The sequence below is a fragment of the Phodopus roborovskii genome, unplaced genomic scaffold (genome assembly GCF_943737965.1).
Source record: "Phodopus roborovskii unplaced genomic scaffold, PHOROB, whole genome shotgun sequence".
NCBI classification, from domain to species: domain Eukaryota; kingdom Metazoa; phylum Chordata; class Mammalia; order Rodentia; family Cricetidae; genus Phodopus; species Phodopus roborovskii.
The window spans coordinates 16,285,603-16,307,754 of record NW_026126525.1 but is presented as its reverse complement, the minus strand read 5'-3'; the positions used below and the strand labels follow the sequence as shown (position 1 = coordinate 16,307,754).

At 37.1% G+C, this 22,152-nt stretch overlaps 1 protein-coding gene across 1 annotated transcript; it reads right to left on the bottom strand.

The window, feature by feature from the left end:
* Positions 1–1,399: 1,399 nt before the first annotated feature.
* LOC127232296 (UDP-glucuronosyltransferase 2B1) lies at positions 1,400–14,681 on the bottom strand. Its single transcript, XM_051198337.1, has 6 exons — positions 13,958–14,681; positions 12,729–12,877; positions 9,447–9,578; positions 5,606–5,693; positions 4,012–4,231; positions 1,400–1,889 (listed from the first exon to the last, which is right to left on the bottom strand). Exons 1-6 carry the CDS (start codon positions 14,679–14,681, stop codon positions 1,610–1,612), a joined length of 1,593 nt encoding a protein of 530 aa, XP_051054294.1. The 3' UTR covers positions 1,400–1,609.
* Positions 14,682–22,152: the final 7,471 nt, after the last annotated feature.

Below are 22,152 nucleotides of genomic sequence, written 5' to 3'. Positions count from 1 at the left end.
AAAAACAAACAAGCAAGCAAACAAACAAACAAAAGAACCAAAACAAAACAAAAAATAACAAACAAAAACAGAGCATCCTTCCAAGGTACAGATTGTTGTAGAACAAAATTAGCAAGAGCTGGAGGTGGTGAATAACTACAAGGAAGCTGTATGTTTCATATGCCACCAAGGCATTCATATATATGGATTCCCAGGGATTGTGACAGCATGTGAAAGCTCCATGCAAGCTCAAGCCAGACCTCTCAGTGTAGAGAGAAGAGGTGAACATGGAGGCCTGCTCCAAGTTGGGGAGATGCTAGCAACTGATACTATTGGGAGAAGAAGAGTTTTTTTTTTGCTTGTTTGTTTGTGTTTGTTTTTAAATAAGGTTACTGCTTGTGGCAAGTCTACCATGCTCCAGTGGAAGGCTACATATCCAGGAATATATGGGCAGCACACAATAAACTTGAAGGGTGCAAGAGAAAGACACAAAGTTGGGTTACTAGGGAACAGGGATGGATCTGGGAGGAACTAGGGGAAGGGTTTAATAGAATACAAACATAGAAAATTCTCAAATAATAAGGCTTTAAAGAAGACTCCAAGGGCTCATAGATGACTCAGTGGTAAAGAGCACTGACTGCTTTTCATGAGGACATGGATTTAATTTCCAGTATGCAGTTAATCTATTTCTGGTCTTGAGAGGGCACACTGTGAGGTGGTGCCAGGAGATATATGTAGGCAAAACACTCAATTAATAAATTAAAGAAAATTAACAAGAAAAATTGTGAGTCTCTGGGGGAACATTTCAGATTTGGTATATAATATGAGGTAAACAATGTTGGGACTTAAAAAATGTGGTCTTCTCTTACATGTGTGCTTTATAAGTGGGATGAAATGGAACCTTTGATAGCTCAAGTCTTCTTCAAAAGGCTGAATAAAAGTTACAGCATTCAGGTTAGTTGTGATGAAGGGATAAGGGAAGCGAATGAATAATCTTGTTAAGTGGTAGAAACTGCCAAGTAATGGAATTTAACAGAAACAAATAGGAATACTTGTTTGCATGTCATGGAGAAATGCCTCTGCTTGGAGGAGAGTAGTGTTCATGACAGGTCTTTTAGAAAATAAAGGATGTGGGGTCTGTGTACAGGAAAATAACCAGAAACAATATCTTCCCTCATACAAAGAGAAAAACAAGTCTATTTCAAAGTCTAGAACCAGAACACTACTATTTTTTGAGTAATTAAAAACAAGAAAGGAAATAGTCCACCAAATAAAGCCAGAGCAGGCTGGACATTTATAAAGGTAACTGATACTTAGGTATTTTCAAACATTTTATGCCCCCTTGAATTTTGTGAACCATAATTAAGCTCAGTGAATGTTGTTGGGGATAGTATTTTAATTATCAAAAAGAATTACAAACTGAACATGTGATTTTGTTTTTGTAAGTCCTGAGTGTATATTTGACATGAACACTTCCATGTCTTACACATATGAAATACATAAAATCACCCTTTAATGAAGACTGGAAACTGTCTTGTTTTAGAGGGAAAGAACTTAGTATCACAACCTCTTCTTGCTGGAAGCAACTGTGAAAGGCTCATCTCTCAGGACCCTCCAGGCTTCAATGCAGCTACTCTTTTTTCTTCTTTTTACCCATGTTAGAAGTCTTATGGCAGCAAAAGAGGCAACATTTTGTGATGATGAATACCACAGCTGCCACACAGAGCAACAAGAACCCAATCACATCGAGAGAGTGGTACTGGAACCAGGTGAGGTCATGGAGAGCTGGGCGAAGGTGCTTGGCCCCTTTGTTGCGCATGACATATTCAATCCAGAAGATGGCTCTGTCCAGGGGCTTCACTGGCTGATCATGATGGATTTTTGATAATCTCATGGCATTCTCTTTATACCTGAAGGGATGATGTATACAACCAAAATTAAAATAAAACTAATATACACAGCTACCTAACATTTCTTGGTTTGGGAAAAAGCTCCCAAAAGTGACTCAAAATTAACCACATAAATTTGCTGTGCTTTATGTGGTGGCATGGAGGACAGCTGAGGGACAGGGTGGATAGTTTCATACTAGGGAGGAGAGTTGAGACAGTCTTGTGTAGTACATGTTTGTTGTGAACTTGGTGTGTAGGTTACACTTGCCTTGAACTACTTAATGAACATCTCCACCCATTTTCCAACTGATGAGATTACCAGCTTGCACCGGGACTGCAGTTACAAGTGCTATCTCTGTTTTTGCTTTATTCACCATAAGATATTCATTTTTAGTTGGAGTTTTTGCAGCTTAGCAATATTTTCCAAATTGGCAAGAGAAAGTTAGTAGTGAGAGCTAAGTCCTTTTCAAGTGAGGAACATGTAACGCATGATATAAGACCAGTAAGTGAAGTAGATACAGAATTGTCTTAGGCATTACAGGGGCAATGTGTCATGTTAGATATATTCTCTTCAGTTTCAGTTTCTTCATTTCTACCTCTATTTCCTAATTTCAATCTGTAACTAGATTCATGTTTTGAAAACATTTGAAGTGTGATTCTTTCTTGCACAGAACTTGTACCAGAATTCTCAACAACATGAGAAAAAAAAAATCCAATTCTGTTCCTGGACATGGAGACTATATGTAAGAACCAATAGCATTTTCTCCTGATTCTTTTTTTTTTTTTTCCTCTGGACTTTCTGATTAGGTACATTTGTCTTCTGGTAAGTCTTAAAGCTACCGATAGTGTTCTGTGGGTATGGTATGAATTTAATATTGTCTCTCATTCCAGTATGCTTGTTTTTATTTCATTGTCTAGGCCTTAACATTAATTTTAATTGGCATAGATTCTTTTGTTGGTACCACTGACTTAGATCTTGGCTATGAGATCAGTGAAACTTACTATTTATTTTAGAGTGATAAAATGAACTAAACTATTCTAAGCATTTTTGATATGTCATATCATTGAACTTAGAACACTTTTTTCAAAGCTAGTCACCATAGCTTCTTCTATTGCAAGGTTGGTAGAATAGTCCTTTTATCTGAGCATTTGGGAGGTAGAGTCATCAGGATCTCTCTTAATTTGAGGCCAGTTCAGTACTACAAAATGAGATTAAAAGAATGATAGAAACAAAATAATTTTCACTGAAAGTTTTACAGTTTCAGAAAGTATGGGTAAATATCAAACATTCTTTCATTAATTTTAAAGTTCATGATTATTTCATTATGTATATTCTATAATATTTATAAATATGTATCCTTGCTACCAATAGATGTATATTTGAAACATTATTTATATATACAGAAAGTTTTCAGACTAATAATTTTTAATTTATTTTATGAAGTCAAATATAAATTTAGAATAACTTCATTGTGGAAAATAAGTAATATTTCAGATATGCAAAATAATTTGAAGTTTTCACAGTTATTTGCCTTCAAATAGGATTAAGATCAATATATTGATGATAAGAATTTTTCCATTATCAGGCCCCCCTGAATATGGGTCTCAGCCAGAAGGACTGAGCAGTCTAAGGGACCTCAGACAGTGGAACAAGGATGTATCTCTGGTGCACAAAAGGACCTTGCAAACACATCCCCCATGGAGGGATAACTGCCTTAACCTAGAGACATGAAAGAAGTCCTCGTCCCTACTTCAAATGACCTGACAGATCTACATGACCCCACCTGGACGGCATTGCCCTACATGTGGAATTGGGGTGGGGGATGGGAGGGGAGGGTGGTCAGGGTCATGTGAGGGGCCTGAGAGGGTAAAAGGGAGGGAGGGAGAGGGAACTGGGATCCACATGTAAAATAATAAATTAAATACAAAAGAATTAAATTAAAGAAAAAGAATTTTTCCATTAATATTTTAAAAGAAGTAATTATATAAACCAAGTATGATGGTACAATTTTTAATCCCAACATTCATTTGGCTGAAGCAGGTAGAGCTCTGTGAGTTAAAGGCCAGTTTTGTGGTTATATAGTGAGACCCTGTCTCACAAAAGAAAAAAAAGAAAACTCAAACAAGAAATAATTATACTCACAAAGGATCATTAATGACAGTCCTCAAGGCAGTGAGAAGGTTTTCAGTTGACAGTGCTTCAAAGTCCACTCTAACAGCTGCTCCCTTGGCTACCATGTGATGAATATTATCAGCTTGATCCGCAAACAATGGAATACCAACGATAGGAATGCCATGATAGATTGCCTCATAGATGCCATTGGTCCCACCATGAGCTATAAACACTTTGGTTTTTGGATGACCTACAATGAGAATTATTTTATATAGTCATTGAAATTAAAGAGAAGTGCAATATAAGGGTTCAAAGGGGACTGTGCTCATAGAAAACATACTATAGTCAAAATAGACAAGAGAAAAAAAAAAGAGAGATACTTTAATAGAGGGAGCCATTATAGGTTTGAAGAAAAAAACTGACTCTAGAGAAATGTCCTGAGACCTACAAGGATGACCCTAACAATCTGAGCAACAGTGAAAAGGCTATCTTATATGCCCTTCCCTGATAATGAGATTGATAATTAACTTATATGTCATCATAGAGCCCTCATCTAGTAGCTGATGGAAACAGAAGTAGACACCCACAGCTAAACACTGAGCTAACTCCTGGAGCTAAACTTGCATTAAGGGAGGCGTGATAAGAAAAGGGGTCAAGTCCAGGCTACAGAAACCCACAGAGACAGCTGATCTGAACAAGGGGAGCTCATGAACCCCCAGACTGATAGCTGGGAAACCCTGTGTCAGACCCAAGAACATGGGTCTTAGAAGACCTGGGCAGTCTAAGAGACCTCTGACAGTGGAACTAGGATGTATCCCTGGTGCACGAAAGGACTTTGGGAGCACATTCCCCATGGAGGGATACTCCCTTAGCCTAGAGACAGGAAGGAGGGCCTAGGCCCTACTCCAAGTGAACTGAACAGATTTTGATGATCTCTCCTGGAAGGCATCACCCTCCCTGTGGAATGGGTGGGGAATGGGATTGGAGAGGTATGGGAGGCATGGGAAGGAGGGGGGATTGGGATCAATATGTAAAATAAGAAAAATAATAACTATATATTAAATATAAAGATAAATGGAGTTGATGGTTTAATTTGACTAAAATATATTGTGTGAAATTCTCAAAGAATTTATTAAAATATCACATTAAAATTCAAAAGGCAAAAGTACTATTTATGTGGAAATAGTTGTGGTGCTGGGTCTGGTATGAGTAGTGTGTAGTCACTTGGATAGTGGGTAGTGGAATCAAAGGCCAATCAAGCTACAATTCATCATGAAATACATTGTCACTTTGTGGTAGAAAATTAAGAATTAGTGGTGAAGCAAGAGGGGCTAAGATTCTCAGTGGCACTGGAAATATTTCTGAAGTAGAATAAAAGATAATGAAAAGTAAGAAATAAGAGAGAAAGCGGCAATTTATACAGTCTCTGACAATTCTTGGGGGCAGTTATTAACAGCTGAACTGAAGATACTCAGATTCTAGACATAGAGAAAAATGATTTCAAATAACAGTTATTTTCATTTTGTATTTATGAAAATAAACAAAACCAAATTTGCTTTGTTTTTTACTATCTTCAAGATCTGTTGTTCCCTTTGTTTTCTTTCTTTATTGACTTCTGCCTTACCGAGAAGGTCATTCTGGGGGATCCACTTGTAAAGCTGAGTATTGGATCCTAAGGTGTCTGGTTTCTTACCGTCAAATCTCCACACAACCTGTTACACACAGAAAATGCATTATTTGATTATACAGATTCCAAAGCTTTGATATATTTTGATTCAGGAGAATTGAGGAGATTATTAAGATGAACATTGATTATTAAGTTGAAATTGATAGAGGACTGATGGGAGATGTCATTCTATATATGTTTCTCATACTGGTTAATGAATAAAGCACTGTTGGCCAATAGGAAAGGAAGATAGGAGGGACTAGGAGACAAGGAGGAAAGAGGAAGGAGTAAGGAGGAGTCAAGATGGAGAGTCTGGAGAGAACAGAACTACTATTCCTCCGCTCTAGGTGAGACCACATGGAAACACATAGAAATGGGTTAATACTTAAGACAGAGCTAGCCGATAAGAAACAAGTAACTGGCCAACAGCATAATATCAAATACAGAGTCTCTGTGTGTTATTTGGGGCTGGCACGGCGGTGGGACAAGACCAGCAGCGGCAGGCAGAAAAACCTTACTTCTTACAGAGGATTTTGAAATAGTATAAAATACTGAATGAAATAAATAACACATTTTCTGTACAAAGCTTTATAATTACTTAACCATGATACTCATATTATTTGTTTTACAGATCTGATGATTAATGACAAATTCAAGTAGATATGAAAATTTAGGCAGTTAATATAATCCTTATTGGGAAAACTATAGACAGTTAGTAATAACTTATGATTATGTATATATTATGTTTAATCCTAGCTCTTATTTTATAAATTCAATATTAATTTATATCTTTTTGAGTCATAGGCACATAATTTTACCTATATTCCTATCTTGCTTAGGCTGTTCAATATGTTTATTTTGATGCATAAAATATCATATCGATATAGTATACTATTACTAGAAAAAATTTTTCTTACTAGGAAGTGTATTTACTTAGTTTCAGATATAACTTAAAGGACTGCCCATGAAAAATCATCAATAGGAAAATTTTAAGCATGGTTTCTTTTTGAACTTTCTTTTTTTAATTTAAAAATTAAATTAAAATTAAATTGTGCTCCCCAGGGAGGGTGAAGCCTTCCATGGGGAGTTTTCAAAGTCTGTCATATTTTGGAGCAGGGCTCAGGCCCTCCCCCATAAGTCTAGGATGAGAGAGTATCCCTCTATGTGGAATGGGCTCTCAAAGTCCATTCGTATACTAGGGATAAATACTGATCTACTACCAGAGGCCCCATAGACCCAAGTCCTCCCAGCTAACAGCACATTCAGGGGGTCTGGTTCTGTCCTCTGCTGGTTTCCCAGCTATGAGATTGGAGTCAAAGAGCTCCCCCTTGTTCAGGTCAACAGTTTCTGTGGGTTTCTCCAGCCTATTCTTGACCCCTTTTTAATCATTGTCTCTATTGCTCTAAATGTATTTCATGTCTAGTACCAAACTAATTACTGAAAAACAAGCAATCCTCACAAACTGGAAGACAGTATATCAGTCTTCAATGGCTATATGCTCTTTTTGTTAAAATAAATTAATTTTATATTAAAAGTTTTATCTTCATGAACAGGAGAAATGATTATTATCAAGTACTACAATAAATGTAACTCACAAACAGCCAAAGACTGATGCTTTTAGAAATTGAGTCAATCACATAAAAATTTATGGAGTTGGGAGCTGCTTGATTCTTCCTATGCCATAATCACTTACACCTGAATCCATCATAAATTCCATTCTCTTTCCCAACCAGAATAAGATGTTCACTTTCTGTGCTAGAAGTGGAGTTCATATAGATACATTTATAGTTTTATAATCCCGGGCACTCATCAGGGTCAGGACATATTTTCATTCTTTCTCTTTTATATTTTCCTACATCAGCCATTGGGAAGGTCTTTTCCTCCTTCTCTCATTTTTTTTTTAAATTAATTAATTTATTATGTAAAGCGTTCTACCTGCATGTATGCCTGAGTGCCAGAAGAGGGCACCAGATCTCATGATAGATGATTGTGAGCCACCATGCGATTGCAGGGAATTGGACTAAGGATCTCTGGAGGAGTGACACATTCTCTTAACTGAGGAGTCATCTATCCAGTCCTTCCCCTTCCTTCTTTGCAAGCATTTCTGTTTCATTTTATGTGTGTGGGTGTTTTTGTCTATATGTAATTCCTTGCTTTATGAGCATGACATCTGGAAGCCTGAAGAGCATGCATGTTAGATTGTAGAAGCTGAGACCTGCTGTAGCCCCTTTCCAAAGGTGAAAGGCTTCTCAGGAGTAGTAAAGTTTCTATAGTAACTCAGGGGTAAAAGATTCTATAGTAACTTCACACACAATCTGAGGGTCATGCTCTTTATTCCCTGTACTCTTTATTGTTCTGTTTCTACTCTATTAATCCTGTCCCACTTCTAACGTCTCCATGCTTCTTCTAGTTTCTTCTTCTATACTAAATGTGGTGAAACCAGAGAAACTCCATCTACAACTAAAACTCTTCTTCAGGAGCCTTGAAGTGAAAAGAAATTTCTCTCATTGGTCAAAAGCACATTCCTAGAACAAGTGTTGAGGAGCTGAGCCATTTACCATGGAAACACAAGGGTGCAAAGCCATAGGAGCAAATTTCAACCAGACAGTCTGGAGAACAATTTTGAGGCACAGATATATTGTTAGTAGACTGCAAAGTGAAGAATAGGCATGCTTTTCTTAGTAACCTTGGTTGGGCATTTGCATCTCTGACCTTGTACATAGTTGTAAGGTTTTCACCTTATGATCTATTTATGGAAAGTCTTTTTGAACTTGCTACTTTGAACTTGTTCTGAAGTAAAAGTGAGCTAATTGTGTGCAATTAGCCCGAGCAAAAGAACAAGGCAGTCCTTGTGGGACAAATAGATCTAGTTATGAGGCATGTCCCTGTATATATTCTATATGTCAAAATTATATAGCTAAACGAAAAGTCATCTTCTTATCATCCACAAATATATGTTTTCAGCAGATGGAATATTTTCATGAGATAAACACACAAGCAGTGGGAAACACCCAGAAACACCCAGAGCTATTCTTTGGAAAGAAAAGAAGTTTTTTTGTTTGTTTGTTTGTTTTTTTTGTTTTTTGAAGAATGAAGGGATCCATGAGAGAAATTACAGACAGGAACAACTGGTTTCCACAGTCAGTGACTCAACAGCATTGCCAAGTGGGGCTACCCCATCAGGAATCATATGTCTGGTGGGTCGTCCTGTTAAAAACTAGTTAACACCTGCTCTTTCTCTCATGGCCCCTGATATTAGATCTTGAGCTGGGGACAGTTGTAAGCTACTATATACTAGCAATCAAACTCAGTCTCTCTGGAAAATCAGCCAGTGCGTTTAACCACCAAGTTGCCTCTCCAGCTCTAATATAATGTTTATCACTATTTTATTTCCTCTTAATCTCCATTCCTTCCTAGCTTTCTTTTTCTTGATTTTTTTCTCACTTCTTTTGAGATATGGATACACCATATACCCCCGGAGAGCTTAAAAATCACCATGAAGTGTAAATTGGTTTTAAATATGTGGAAAAAGACCCATTCAGGTCTCTAAGTGCCAGAATGACAGGTATACACAACCATGCATGGATAAAAGTATAATCTTTCAGATCATAGTGTCAGTCAGAATCGGACTAATATTTTGTCCTCTGTAATGTATGATTTTTTTTTAAAATGCTGTTGGAGATGATTAGAAAAGATCCCACCACTTTACTCTTCACACAGGAATTTTCCTTCCTCAGCTCCTTTCAGAGTTCAATAGACTTGTAATACAATTGTCCACCCAGTGGACAGTTTCTCTCACCTTTTGTGGAATCTGGGCAAGAGCAGATGCAACTATATTGGCCTTTTCATCTGTCAGGTTTTTAACCATTGAACCCAGTGAAAACACCACAACACCGTGTTCTCCAGAGCTCTGAACAAATTCTTCTATTTCCTACAAAGACAGTTGTGACATCACAAGTGAATGGCAGCATAGTAAGCATTGTCTAAAGGACTGAGACAAACTATGAGACGAAATCATGTAATAACTGGAATTATTTTAAGAAGACCAGTGTTTCCATTGCCTCAGCATGGAGAATACATTTGTACTATAGTGCAATTGACCAAAATAAGCAGAGATAAAAAGTAATATTACCAGAGATGCCATTGAAATTTAGATGAACATTAGGAAGTATGTTAAAAACAACACAAAGAGGGGGCAGAAAGATCGAAAGAGCTGGAAGGGGTAGATGACATCCCAGTGTCTTCCAGACACAATAAGATTGATTGATGAACATATAATCTCACAGAGACTGTGGCAACATGCACAGGTTCAAACCAGATGAGGTTTCAGTATTGAGAGCTGAAAATAGACAAGGACTTACACTTCTAACTAAGAAACTGTTTGCATTGATACCTGATACCAAAGGGGAAAACCAGCTCTCTCTAATTGAGTGTCACTGGGTAAATCAGTCATATCCCAGAGCAGGACCCATATCCTGGAGTACTTGGTCAACACAAAATAAACTATATGATTTTTTTTTCTTTTGTGGGCTTTGTCTTTCCATTTGTTTTGTTTGGGCATTTTTTGTTCTTATTTTTTTTCCACTTTCTGATTGAATTTAAATCCTGCTGCACAAAATTAAACTCATACCTGGCACTACTGTCTGATATCAAGAACCTGTAATTAGGTAGCTCATAGAATCCAAAAGCCAGTCCTATTCAAATAAATTAACAGTATCAAACTCATTTCTAGGGATTTATGTTTGTGCCTAGGGATTAATGCAGTTCTCAACCATCATCAGAGAAGTTCTTATTTGCAACTGGCAAATTTGCACAGAGACCCACACTGGCAAGGTGCATAGAATTAGAGGGCATGGAATGATCAACCCTAAATGAAATATCTATATAACTCATCTTCATTCCAAGACTCAGGATTATTGCAGAACAGGGCGTAGAAAGACTGAAGCCAGAGGTGTTTGATGCCTATATGGCAACAGTGTCCTTCAGATGCAGGAGGCTAGTGAAAAAATGAACTCTACTGTTTACAACAACATGGACAAGTCTTGTGCAAGCTCAAGCCAGAGAAGGTCATAGCATGGGGAGGAGAGGTAGACATGAATTTCCACCCCTAGTTGAGCAGCCACCAGCACTTGGTTGCTGTTCTTTAATGATATGGCTCCTGGTGAGCTGACTAAACCACAGTGGAAGGCCATGCACATGAGGGTACAGGGGCAGCACAAATTGGACTAGAAGAGTTAATAAAAAAAAAAGTGAGAGCGATAACATAGAATTAGATTGAATAAAGATTGGAGGTGGATTAGCTTACACATCTTCTCCAATCCTAACAAAGGTAGTCAAATTGTACACAGCCCTTTTTAAACAATGGTACAAAGAACTGCATTATCTGTACATAAAGGTTGAAAATAGAATTCTCTCTTACTCTTAAAATTTTACTCAGAATGCACATTTGTAAAGCATTCCACAAAATATTTACTCAAATTAGATAAAAGTCATTAAAAATGGGAGCTGAAAGTTCAAATTCCTTTAAGAAAACTTTATGGCATTTAAAAAGACAGTAATTTATTGATTAGAATCCCATCAGCCCAGGAAATAAATTGGAAATTGATAAGTGGAACTACTTTATAGTAAAAGTTTCTGAGCAACAGGGAAAAATATCATCAAAATGAATAGACCCTTTAAAAGTTGGGAGAAAATTCTGAAAACTTTTCCAGAGTGTAAATGAAGTTAAAAAAATTCTAGCATCAAAGGAAACAAAATGATTCAGTTAACTTAGGTAAATGATCCAGAAGGAATTTTCCTTGGTAGAGGTATGAGTAGACTATAATTATATGAAAAATTATTTTACTATTTTTAGTTATTAGGAAAATTAAATTCAATACATGTTGATATTCCATCATAATCCAGTGAGCATAAATATCACAAAATTAAAACAATAGCAAATTCTCCCATAGACATGGAAATTGAACATTTATGTATTTATTGCAGTTAGGAATGTAAAATGATGCCGTTTTGCAAACCACAAGGAAGATTCTTTATACAAATAGCATTAGCTCTAAATGTATAGTTTAATTTTGCTATTCTTGGGTGATAATCTGAGGGGAATAGTCACAAGGGAAAAAAAAACACATAATGTTGTTTATTATACCACTATTCACAATGCCCCAAATATAGAATTAGCTTAGAAAGTCTTCAACTGACAAATGTGCAAAACAGTGTTGGTGTATATTCATAAATGTGTTTTACACAGATATAAAAAAATATGATTATATAACTTCAGAAAAACAGCTAATTAGAGGACACTATGTTAAGCAATAAGCCAGACACAGAAAGAGAAGCCTTATTTTCTTTTACAAGTGGAAAACACAAAGACAAAAACAAAATACCAGCAAAACATGAATGTAAAAAGACTGTAAGGAACTGGAGAAAACAAGAGGGAGTATGGAACACACCTAAATGTAGCTTTCTAACACTGTCTGCTTTGTCATCTTCCTGCTTAGCTGGGTGTGAAGTTATGGCAATGGTTCTTGCAATTGTCTGTCTGCTTTTCTCCTTCTCCTTTTCATTCTCTTATCTAACCCTGAACACTGGATTGGTCGTAACTATGCAAGGATTCTAGGACAGTTCGTGACCTTTGTTGTAAATTTCTTCAACATATCTGCCTTTCTCTGGTGACACAGTATACAATATTTATTATACCATATGCAACATTTCTTCATTCTTATAATCTGGTCAAGCAGAATACAAATTCTCTGTGTTAGAGATATTTATTTTTGTTTCTTTAGGTTTTCAACATATGTCTTTGTCATTTACTATAGTTCTTGAATAAAGTATTAATTGTTTTATGAGTTACATAAAGGCTCTTAATCACTGACCACATTCTGAAATGATATGACAGTTTGCTTAAAAGTAGTGAGACACAGAGATGTATTAAATGTGTGGAAATAAAGTATATGTCAATTGGCAGAGTGTTCTAATTTACTTTCTATATTTCTCATGAAACCAAACATTCTGAAAGAGTGGTGAAGAATTGTTTTCATGAAAAAGGCAAAGCAATTCATCAAAGGAAACAATATAGGGTTACCTTAGGCAATGATTTTGCTGGTTTACAGTGGAGTCCGCCAACAAAGTCAAAGTTAGGTAAGAATGGGTGGGGAAATTCCAAGTCCCAGTAGGTTCGAATGAGCCAAATATCTGCTTTCCCTACCATCTCAGATAATGTTGTGGGCCTCCCTGTATCACAAAAACAAGTAAAAATATACAATGACGAAAAGATTTTGCAAAGCATACAGCATGTGACTTCTGGAGATGAGTTGAAATAATGCAGACAATAATTTAAAATGTTTCACTTGTGCTTCATAATATACATATATTAATACAAATATTAATTTGTGTAAAAATTACATTCTCTTCCAAAGTTACAACAATAATTTCAAAGTTTTTTGACTGACTGCTGAAAGAACCTTGAAAATACAAAAAAAAAAACACTTTTATATAATATTTACTCAAGCTTATATATTTCAGAAACTGGCTTCTTATTCTTTGATTCTTCAAATGCATTGTGATAATCCATAAGGTATGACTAAATTCCTTTTTAGCTACTGCTGTATTGGGTCCATCATAAGGGACTAGTATTACTAACTGTTGTATATGTGAAAATTACAGCCGGATACTTCCCATAAAAAATTAACATTCAAATTTTTCTTACTCTTAATTTAGGTGTTGTTTTACTTAATAGAAAGGTATTAAAAAAACAAACCAATAAAAATGTCTGCACTTTGCAGTAAGGTTTTAGGCTTTAAGTAATAAGTTTTATGCTTCTAAGAACTCTAAGAAAACTATGTTCCTTTGACTTTTTCTGGTGTAAGTTACTATTTAATTGTGAAAGATCTTTCATGATATTCTAGAGAAATGTTTTAATTTACAAGTGAAATAAGTTTTATAAGGGAACATATTTTCTTCAGTGCTACACAGATAGCTGTGGTAGTGAATTATGAGTCCTTAATGTGTATATCTATAGTCACTAAAGCATTCAATGAAACCTAGGGTTTCTTATAATAAGACAAGCAGAGTAAATCAAATGATTCCCAAGAGAAATCTTTGCCTCAATTTGATGGTTAGTAAATTTCTGGAGAGTTCTAAACAACTCTAGAGTGTTCTGCCTTGCCTTGAGGCTATTTGGCTAGCTTCTATTTTTACTCTATCAGCTCACAACTAGAAACTTCATCCTATGACTTTATATTCAGCCACACACATTCACATTCAAAGAAGCAGCAAGTCAGGATTTCACTGTAACAATGAAAGATAGTTTACCTAGAACATCGCTGTAAAACTGACTCCATGACTTCTCATTAAATGTCTGAAACCAAAAGTCAAAATACAGCATATGCAACATATTCTTCACCCTTTCCACAAATGTCATGTGGTCGGTTAATTCTGAGAGAACCACAGGAACATAGGAAGTAGGGAGTGTAAGTCCCCCACTGTACTTTTCATATGTGTATCCAGGAAAGAAGCGGACACTGTATACTAAAGGTGTCTTCAGCACTTCAGCCAGCAGCTCACCACAAGGGCCAATAGCGTCTGCGAGGATGACATCAAACTTAGATCTTTGGAGTTTTTCCATAAGACTCTTGTTCCAAACTACAGCTCTGCATAATCTTTCAATAATATCAGAATATTCACTAAAGACTTGTTGCATTTTTGAATAGTATGTCCAAAATGAGTGTTTTTGAAAGTCGTATGTCCATTCAGCTATCCATTTTTGAAAAACATATTGCATCTCATCTTTACTTAAAGGTACAGGGTAAATCTCAAAATTAATGGAAGACTTATTGCTAGGTTCAATAAGAATGGAAGCTGAAGAAGTCAGAACAGTCACTTCATGACCTCTCTGCAGAAGTTCATCCAAGATTATGTTTATATTGATCCAATGGCTGTATTCCGTGGGCCATACCAGCACTTTCCCACAAGTTCCAAGTCTAAAGTAGCATAGCAGCTGAACAAATAGAAAAACTGATGTTTGTTTCATCGGCATCTTGCTGAAATAGAATACTCTGACATCTGCCATTCCTTGCAGATTGTCATGCTTTTATGCAAAGGTAAATCAACCAAGAAGTTAACATATAACTTCAAAACACACCAATAAATTGCAATCCTGGTGGTGTAATGTCATGTGTAAATACACACATGGAACATGAACTCCAGGTTAACAAAGTTTGTTTGTCTCCTCTTTTTTTTTTTTTTTTGGTACCAGATACTATTCAGCTAAGATAAAACATTTCTTAGGTGCAATTATTTTGTCTTAAATATAAAATACACGAGAACCTCCTATTTCTTCTGTAACAAGATCAAACAAGAGTGTGGGTAGGTCAGCATTCTTTTTAGACATTGGTGTTTCTTTTAAAAATTTTGATTATGTATATAATGCATTGTGTTATGTTCAAATAGCTGTATTTCCTCCTGGAAGCAGGAGGAAGTCCTATAATATTCAGGAAACTAAAAAACAATAATCTTACAATATTTCTCTTCAAGATATATAACACACAATTGCTTGGACTTGGCGGCTCTTTGATGGACATGTCTACAAGGGTTTGTATCGCCATGATAAACATCATGCTAAAAGCAACTTGGAGAACATGGGGATTATTTCAATTTAGAATTGTAGTTCATTGTAAAAGGAACTTAAGGCAGGGACCTGGAGGCAGGAACTGAAGTAGAGACCATAGAGAAACAATACTAGCTTATTCTGATTACTCTCTCAGTTTTCTCTTTGTTATGTTGAGGACCACCTTCCCAGGGATGACAATAGGCACTGTGGGGTGGGCATTTCTAATTATTCATCAAATAAAAGTGATACACAGCTCATAATTATTGAAGCATTTTCTCTATAGAGGCTTCCCCTTCTCAGATGGCACCAACTTGTGTCAAGTTGACTAAAAATTCACTAACACAAAGTGATACCTGGAATTCCAGTGATGCACTTTTCCTAAGATTTCTCCATGGTGGGGTGGGCCTTTCAGGTATGCAGACTTCTATGCTCTTATAAGTAATCTGTAGGCAGAGTTTTTCTGTCCTGCAGTCACTCTCAAATAATCACTCAGATGCTTATATTAATTACAAATGCGTAACCAATAGCTCAGGTTTATTACTGACTAGTTCTTTTTTAAAAATATTTTTTTATTTAAATTAAACACAACTTTATTTTACATACCAATCCAGTTCCCCATCCTTCCCATCCTCTCAGGCCTCCACCAATCTCCTATCCTACACCTCATCCACTCCGCAGTGAAACTGAGGCCTCCCATGAGGGATCATTAAAGTCTAACACATCATTTGGGGCAGGACCCATGTATCTAGGCTGAGTAGGTTGAGAGAGTATTCCTCCATAGGGAATGGGCTACAAAAGCCCATTCATACAATAGGGATAAATACTGGTTCCACTGTCAGAGGTCCCATAGACTGCCTAGGCCTCCCAACTAACACCCATGTTCAGGGGGCCTGATTCAGATGCAAGTTCCACAGCTATCAAACTGGGGTCCATGAACTTCTACTTGCTCAGGTCAGCTGTTTCTGTGAGTTTCTGCAGCATGATATTGACTCCTTTGCTCATCACTCCTCCTCTCTACAACTGGATTACACATTGAAATTGCTTAATTTATTCCTGATGGTACAGAATTAACTTCATTATTTATATGATTACAAGAAATAATCAGGAATAGGGATCATCCCATATACATACATACATGCATACATACATATGTACGTACATACATACATCAGATCCCATACAGGTCTGCTAGGTCCTCAAGCATAAGGTAATGATGAAATTGATGGATTATTAATAGGAACTATGCTAGATTCCTCAGAATTTCATAAAAACATCATTTGAGTAGCAAAGGTTTAAAAAAAGTATTTTCCACCACATGGCAATAAGCTAAGGAAATAATAAAAATAATGTCCTACTTGTTCTTTATATAACCAAACTCCTTTGCCATCAAGAAATAACCCTAAAGGTATTAATAAAAATAAAATTTCACAAATGGATGTGTTTAATTTTGCACGATTTGGAAAATAAAAATATGTACACCCTTCAATAGACACATTTTCTTTTCTTTCTTTCTTCCTTTCTTTCTTCCTTTCTTTCTTTCTTTCTTTCTTTCTTTCTTTCTTTCTTTCTTTCTTTCTTTCTTTCTTTCTTTCTTTTTTAATGAACCCTGGTAGCTAAAACAATGACTAACATGATAAGACATGCCCATGGCTACAAAAGTGGCACAAATGTTATGGGGGGTAATCTGATGCTTTGTTGTTGATTTTAAAGCCTGTCCCACTTGGGCCTGGTACTGTAGGTCAGTCAAGAATGTGTGGCTGGGAAATTCATAGGCCCTAGGGATAAACTTATTACCATAATTTTACTAACTGGACAGATTATCAAAATGCCTTCTAAATATGTATCTCTATACCCATAGGTTAGTGCAGTGCTCAGTTCTTATTGGGGCAGCATTTCTGTACAGTGCACAGACAACACGTGTTTTTTGAGTGCTCAGTCATATATGTGACATCTGCATGATTGCCCCTCCCATCAGTGCTTAGGGGATAATGTGGAAAAGGGGGTGGAAAGATTGTAAGAGTCAGATGTTGGGGATGACTTGTGGAAAACGGTGTCTGTCTTCTGGATCTGCCAGAACTCTGTATTCATGAATAATGACAGCTATGGTTACCTTGAAAGACTTGCACAAGGCCAAGCCTGTCAACATTCCAGCATGAATGGGGAGAAGCGCATGGGCCTCCACTCTTAGCTTAGACACTAGGGTCACTGTGTGGTTGCTGGGGTGGGGGCAGTTGATTTCTTTCTTTTTTTTTTCCTTTTTTTCCTTTTATTTTACATATCGATCCCAGTTCCCCCTCCCTCCTTCCCTCCCTCCCTCCGTCCTTGGCTCCCTCTTTCCCTCTCTCCCACCCTCTCATGCCTCCTGACCACCCTCCCCTTCCATCCACCCCCCCCCCCACTCCACATGTAGGGTGATGCCTTCCAGGAGTGGTCATCTAAATCTGTCAAGTCATTTGGAGTAGAGACTAGGTCTCTCCTGTCTCTAGGTTAAGGGAGTATCCCTCCATGGGGGATGTGTAAAGTCCTTTTGTGTACCAGGAATACATCCTGGTTCTACTGTCTGAGGTCCCTTAAACTGCCCACGCCTTGTAGCTGAGACCCATGTTCAGGGGAGCCTGAGTCAGTCTCATGCTGGATTCCAAGCTATCAGTCTGGGGGTCTGTTAGCTCCCCATTGTTCAGGTCAACTGTCTCTATGTGTTTCTGTAGCCTGGTCTTGTCCTCCCTCTCTGCATCTGGATTCCAGTTAGGCTCAGTGTTTAATTGTGTGTTTCTGCTTCTGTTTCTATCAGCCACTAGATGGTTGATAAGTTAGTCGTCAATCTCATTATCAGGGAAGGACATTTATGGTAGCTTTTCCCCTATTGCTCAAATTGTTCGTTGGGGTCAGTCTTGTAGGTCTCTGGACATTTCTCTAGGTTCAGTTTTTTCTTCAAACCTATAATGGCTCCCTCTTTTATGCTCTCTCTCTCTCTCTCTCTCTCTCTCTCTCTCTCTCCCTCTCTCCTCTCATCTGCAATAGACACATTTTCAAGATTTCAACGGGCAACTGCTTTGAGCTGTGAAAGGCTTGATTATGTAATATACACCTCTTAGAAATAATGGTTATTAAGGATATACCTGCACAAATAAAAACTGACAGTGCTTCAGCATATGTCTCTAGTAAATTGGAACAGTTTTTTAAAATATTGTAACATAAAGCATATCACAGGTATACAACACAATCATACAGGACAAACAGTTGTTGAGAGAGCTAATCGTACCCTAAAAGAAATGCTGTATAAACAAGCAGGGGGAATCAAGGCCCCCCCAATACAGATTGCATAATGCTTTATTAATCTTGAATTCTCCTAATGCTAATGAGAAAGGAAAAACAGCTGCATAAAGACATTGGACAATAGGAAAAACTTCTGAGCTAAATCAGCTGGTGTACTTTATTGAAAACTTTAAAATGAACTACAAATAAGTGAGGGAACTAAAATCTGAGGGAAAAAAAGAATTGACTCACACACAATTGCTCCTCTGCATGTTCTTTCTTCTTCTCTCTTTGTTTCTCTGTATCTTGTCTTCATCTCCCTAACTCTCTTTTCTCTCTCAAGGTCTTGTCTTCCCCCAATGCTTGGGGGGTACAGGTATATATACATTTGCAACAGTAATTCTTTTTACAACACAGCCTGAGACTTAAGTTTCTCAGGGTCAGTAAGGCAGATAAGATTTACACAATAAACTAAAACTGCTAGGAGAAACTTTTAGCATCAATTAATTAGGGCTGTAAGTCAAGGAGAGGGTCTAAGTTTGATTTGTACAAGCAACAGAACCTGGCACCTTCTAGTGCTCTGGCCTCAATGGCAGCACAGGCCTTCAGGAAAGTTTACTTTTCCCTGAGGATGAGCAAGTGGGCTGATTACCATTCCCTTTATCTTCTCAGGGGAAACAGGAGGGAGTGGTAAATCTCTAAGCTAAAAACTTGAATTAATAAAACAAGAAGTCTGGGAATCTTTTAGTGCAGGGTTAGTTTAGGTTATTGCTTTCTCTATCTGCAAGTGAGATAAAGCCAAGGGCATGCTAATATTTTCTATTTATCTAGGTAGCTATGAACCAACAACATGGACATGTAGTAATTCTATGTCTTTGGATATCTGGGAATGTCTTAGATGGAATGCTTTTGCTGGGGCCCTAAACACTGACCAAATACCTGTCAATAAAGGTAATTGCAGGAAGGCAGATCTCTGCAATTATGATGGAAAGGGGAATAAGGACCTGATAGTGGGAAACAAGACTCATACGTAGCTGAGGAATGTAATCAGTAAACTAGGACCTGCTAATGGAAAACAGATATTTACACACAGCTAGGGAATACAATCAATAAAATCCCAAATGCATGAGAGAAATTTGTTTCCTGTAAATGACCAGATGGTGCTGAACCATAGGAAGCAAATCCCACATTTGTTACAGAAAGGAATAAGCTACTTGAAGAATCTACAGCAAGACACAGCCAATTCATTCCCAACATTATAATGCCAGGTACAGCTTTTGTACTGCTTTCAACCTCCAGAAGAATCCCTATTTCTTAAGTTATTTGTGATGCAAAGAATGTATAATTACTGCGTAATCTTGTGGCTTGTAACAGTATTTCAAAGGTGTATTGAACTCAGAATAGAAACCAAGATATATGCTATGGGGAAGGGATTTTACTTTTATTTCTACAGGAGAAGAAAAGCTATGGATACCATCAAAGCTAATGAAGATTCAATTTGAAGAGGAGAAACCTCTTGATGATGACAAATGATAGCTCACCACCAAGGTAAATCCCACAAGTTGTAAGGAAATCTCACAAAGGTTGGGACAGTGTTCTGTTATTGTCTTTGTAGGAAAACAGAAAATACCCATCTTCAAGAAGCCAAAGACATTGGACATTTAGATGCCTAAAAAGAAAGGATAGCTATCCAGAAAGGATCAAAAAAAAAAAATCTAGCTTAAGGTATCAGTATCTAATACAGGGTAAAATCTCACTATCTAAACACCTATATCTCCTACTTCCCAGTATAGTGGTAGTCCTGATTCACTTAAAAATCAAAGCTGGCTTTGGAGTTAGACTGTGGCCCTTTCCTTTAAATCCAAGCATGTTGTTAAACGAAAAATTCAGAGTTTCTGTCCCATAGCAGAAGAGCCAACTGATATAAGACTGAAGAAAACCAAAATTTGGGACTATTATTGTTAAAACTTTGTTATGTCTCAAAAGTCCTAATTTACTCATACTTATTTTTGTCTTTCTTGGTACCTTTCCTTGTATGCAGACCTATAAAAATTAAAAATTTTCATTTTTATATTAATGTTTAAGTCTTCTATAGTGAACAATAACATTTTCTAACAGCAATCTCTGGTCTCTAGAAAGAATATGGGGGCCCCCCAAAATTGATTTCACTTGATTCAAAATGATGTATTTGAGCTAGTAAACAACACTGAGGGATTAGTTTTGAACTAATAATGCTGTAGACAATTCCATATTAGCTAGACATGATGGTCTACCTTCTTACAACACTCTGGCCAAAACTTCAGATATGATTCACCTGCTACTCAGAGACCAGCTAAAAATGTTACAGCTAATACTCTTGAGACTTAATCATAGCTTTTGTTTTATTTTTCAGGATCTGGTACAGACACCTTCACCTCTATGACAGCTGGAAGTAATTCTAACAAAACAACACTGCATTTTCCTACAGTTATCTTAGATGATGTTTTGTTTTTTCACAAAGTTGTGGATAATGGTCACCTGCTAATGGTTGGTTTTAAGTTGTGTATATTTGGGGGTGAAATATGAAGTTCAGACTCAGAAATCTCTTTTGGAAAAGTATAAGAGGAATGGATGGGATGTGATATAGGTAGATTAGCATATCTTCTTGTGAACTATTTTAGCAATTATTAGCTACAGACAACTTACATTGTTGTAGATTCTTATATATTGATACTTAGGTAAAATTAAATTTGTATTCCTGTCTTGGATAATTTGTACACTTTTTTCAAACTTGAAGTTATATTTATCATATTGTGTAGGTTTCTCTTTCTGTTTATAATATTTTGTACACAAATTTAAAGTTATATTTAAATTAGAAACAAGCTTTTGTTTACATGTCAATCCCAGTTCCCTCTCCCTCCCTTCCTACCTGTACCCCCACGATCCCCCAATCCCATTCACTTTTTGCTCTCCAGAGAGGGTGAGTCCTTCCATGGTGGATCATCAAAGTCTGTCATATCATTTGGAGCAGGGCCTAGGCTCTCTCCCATGTGTCTAGGCTTAGAGAATATCCCCTTTATGTGGAATGGGCTCCCAAAATTCATTTGTATACTAAGGATAAATGCTGATCCACTACCAGAGGCCCCATAGACTTTCCCAGCCTCCAAAGTGACACATTCAGGGGGTCTGAGTCAATCCTATGGTGGATTACCAGCTATCAGTCTGAGGTACATGAGCTCCCCCTTGTTCAGGTCAGCTGTTTCTGTGGGTCTCTCCAGCCTGGTTTTGACCCCTTTGCTCATCCCCCTCCCTCTCTGCAATTGATTTCCAGGAGTTCAGCTCAGTGTTTAGGTGTGGGTGTATGTTTCTGCTTCCATTAGCTACTGGATGAAGGTTCTAGGATGGTTTATAAGGTAGTCATCAATCTCATCATCAGGGAAGGGCATTTAAGGTAGCCTCACCACTATTGCTTAGATTGTTAGATGGGGTCATCCTTGTAGGTCTCTGGACATTTTCCTAGTGGCAGATTTCTTATTAAACCTATAATGGCTCCCTCTATTTTGGTATCTCTTTTCTCACTCTCCTCTATTCTTCCCCTGACTCAATCTTTCCACTCCCTCATGTCCTTCTCTGCTCTCCTTTTCTCCCCTTCTCTTTCTCATGA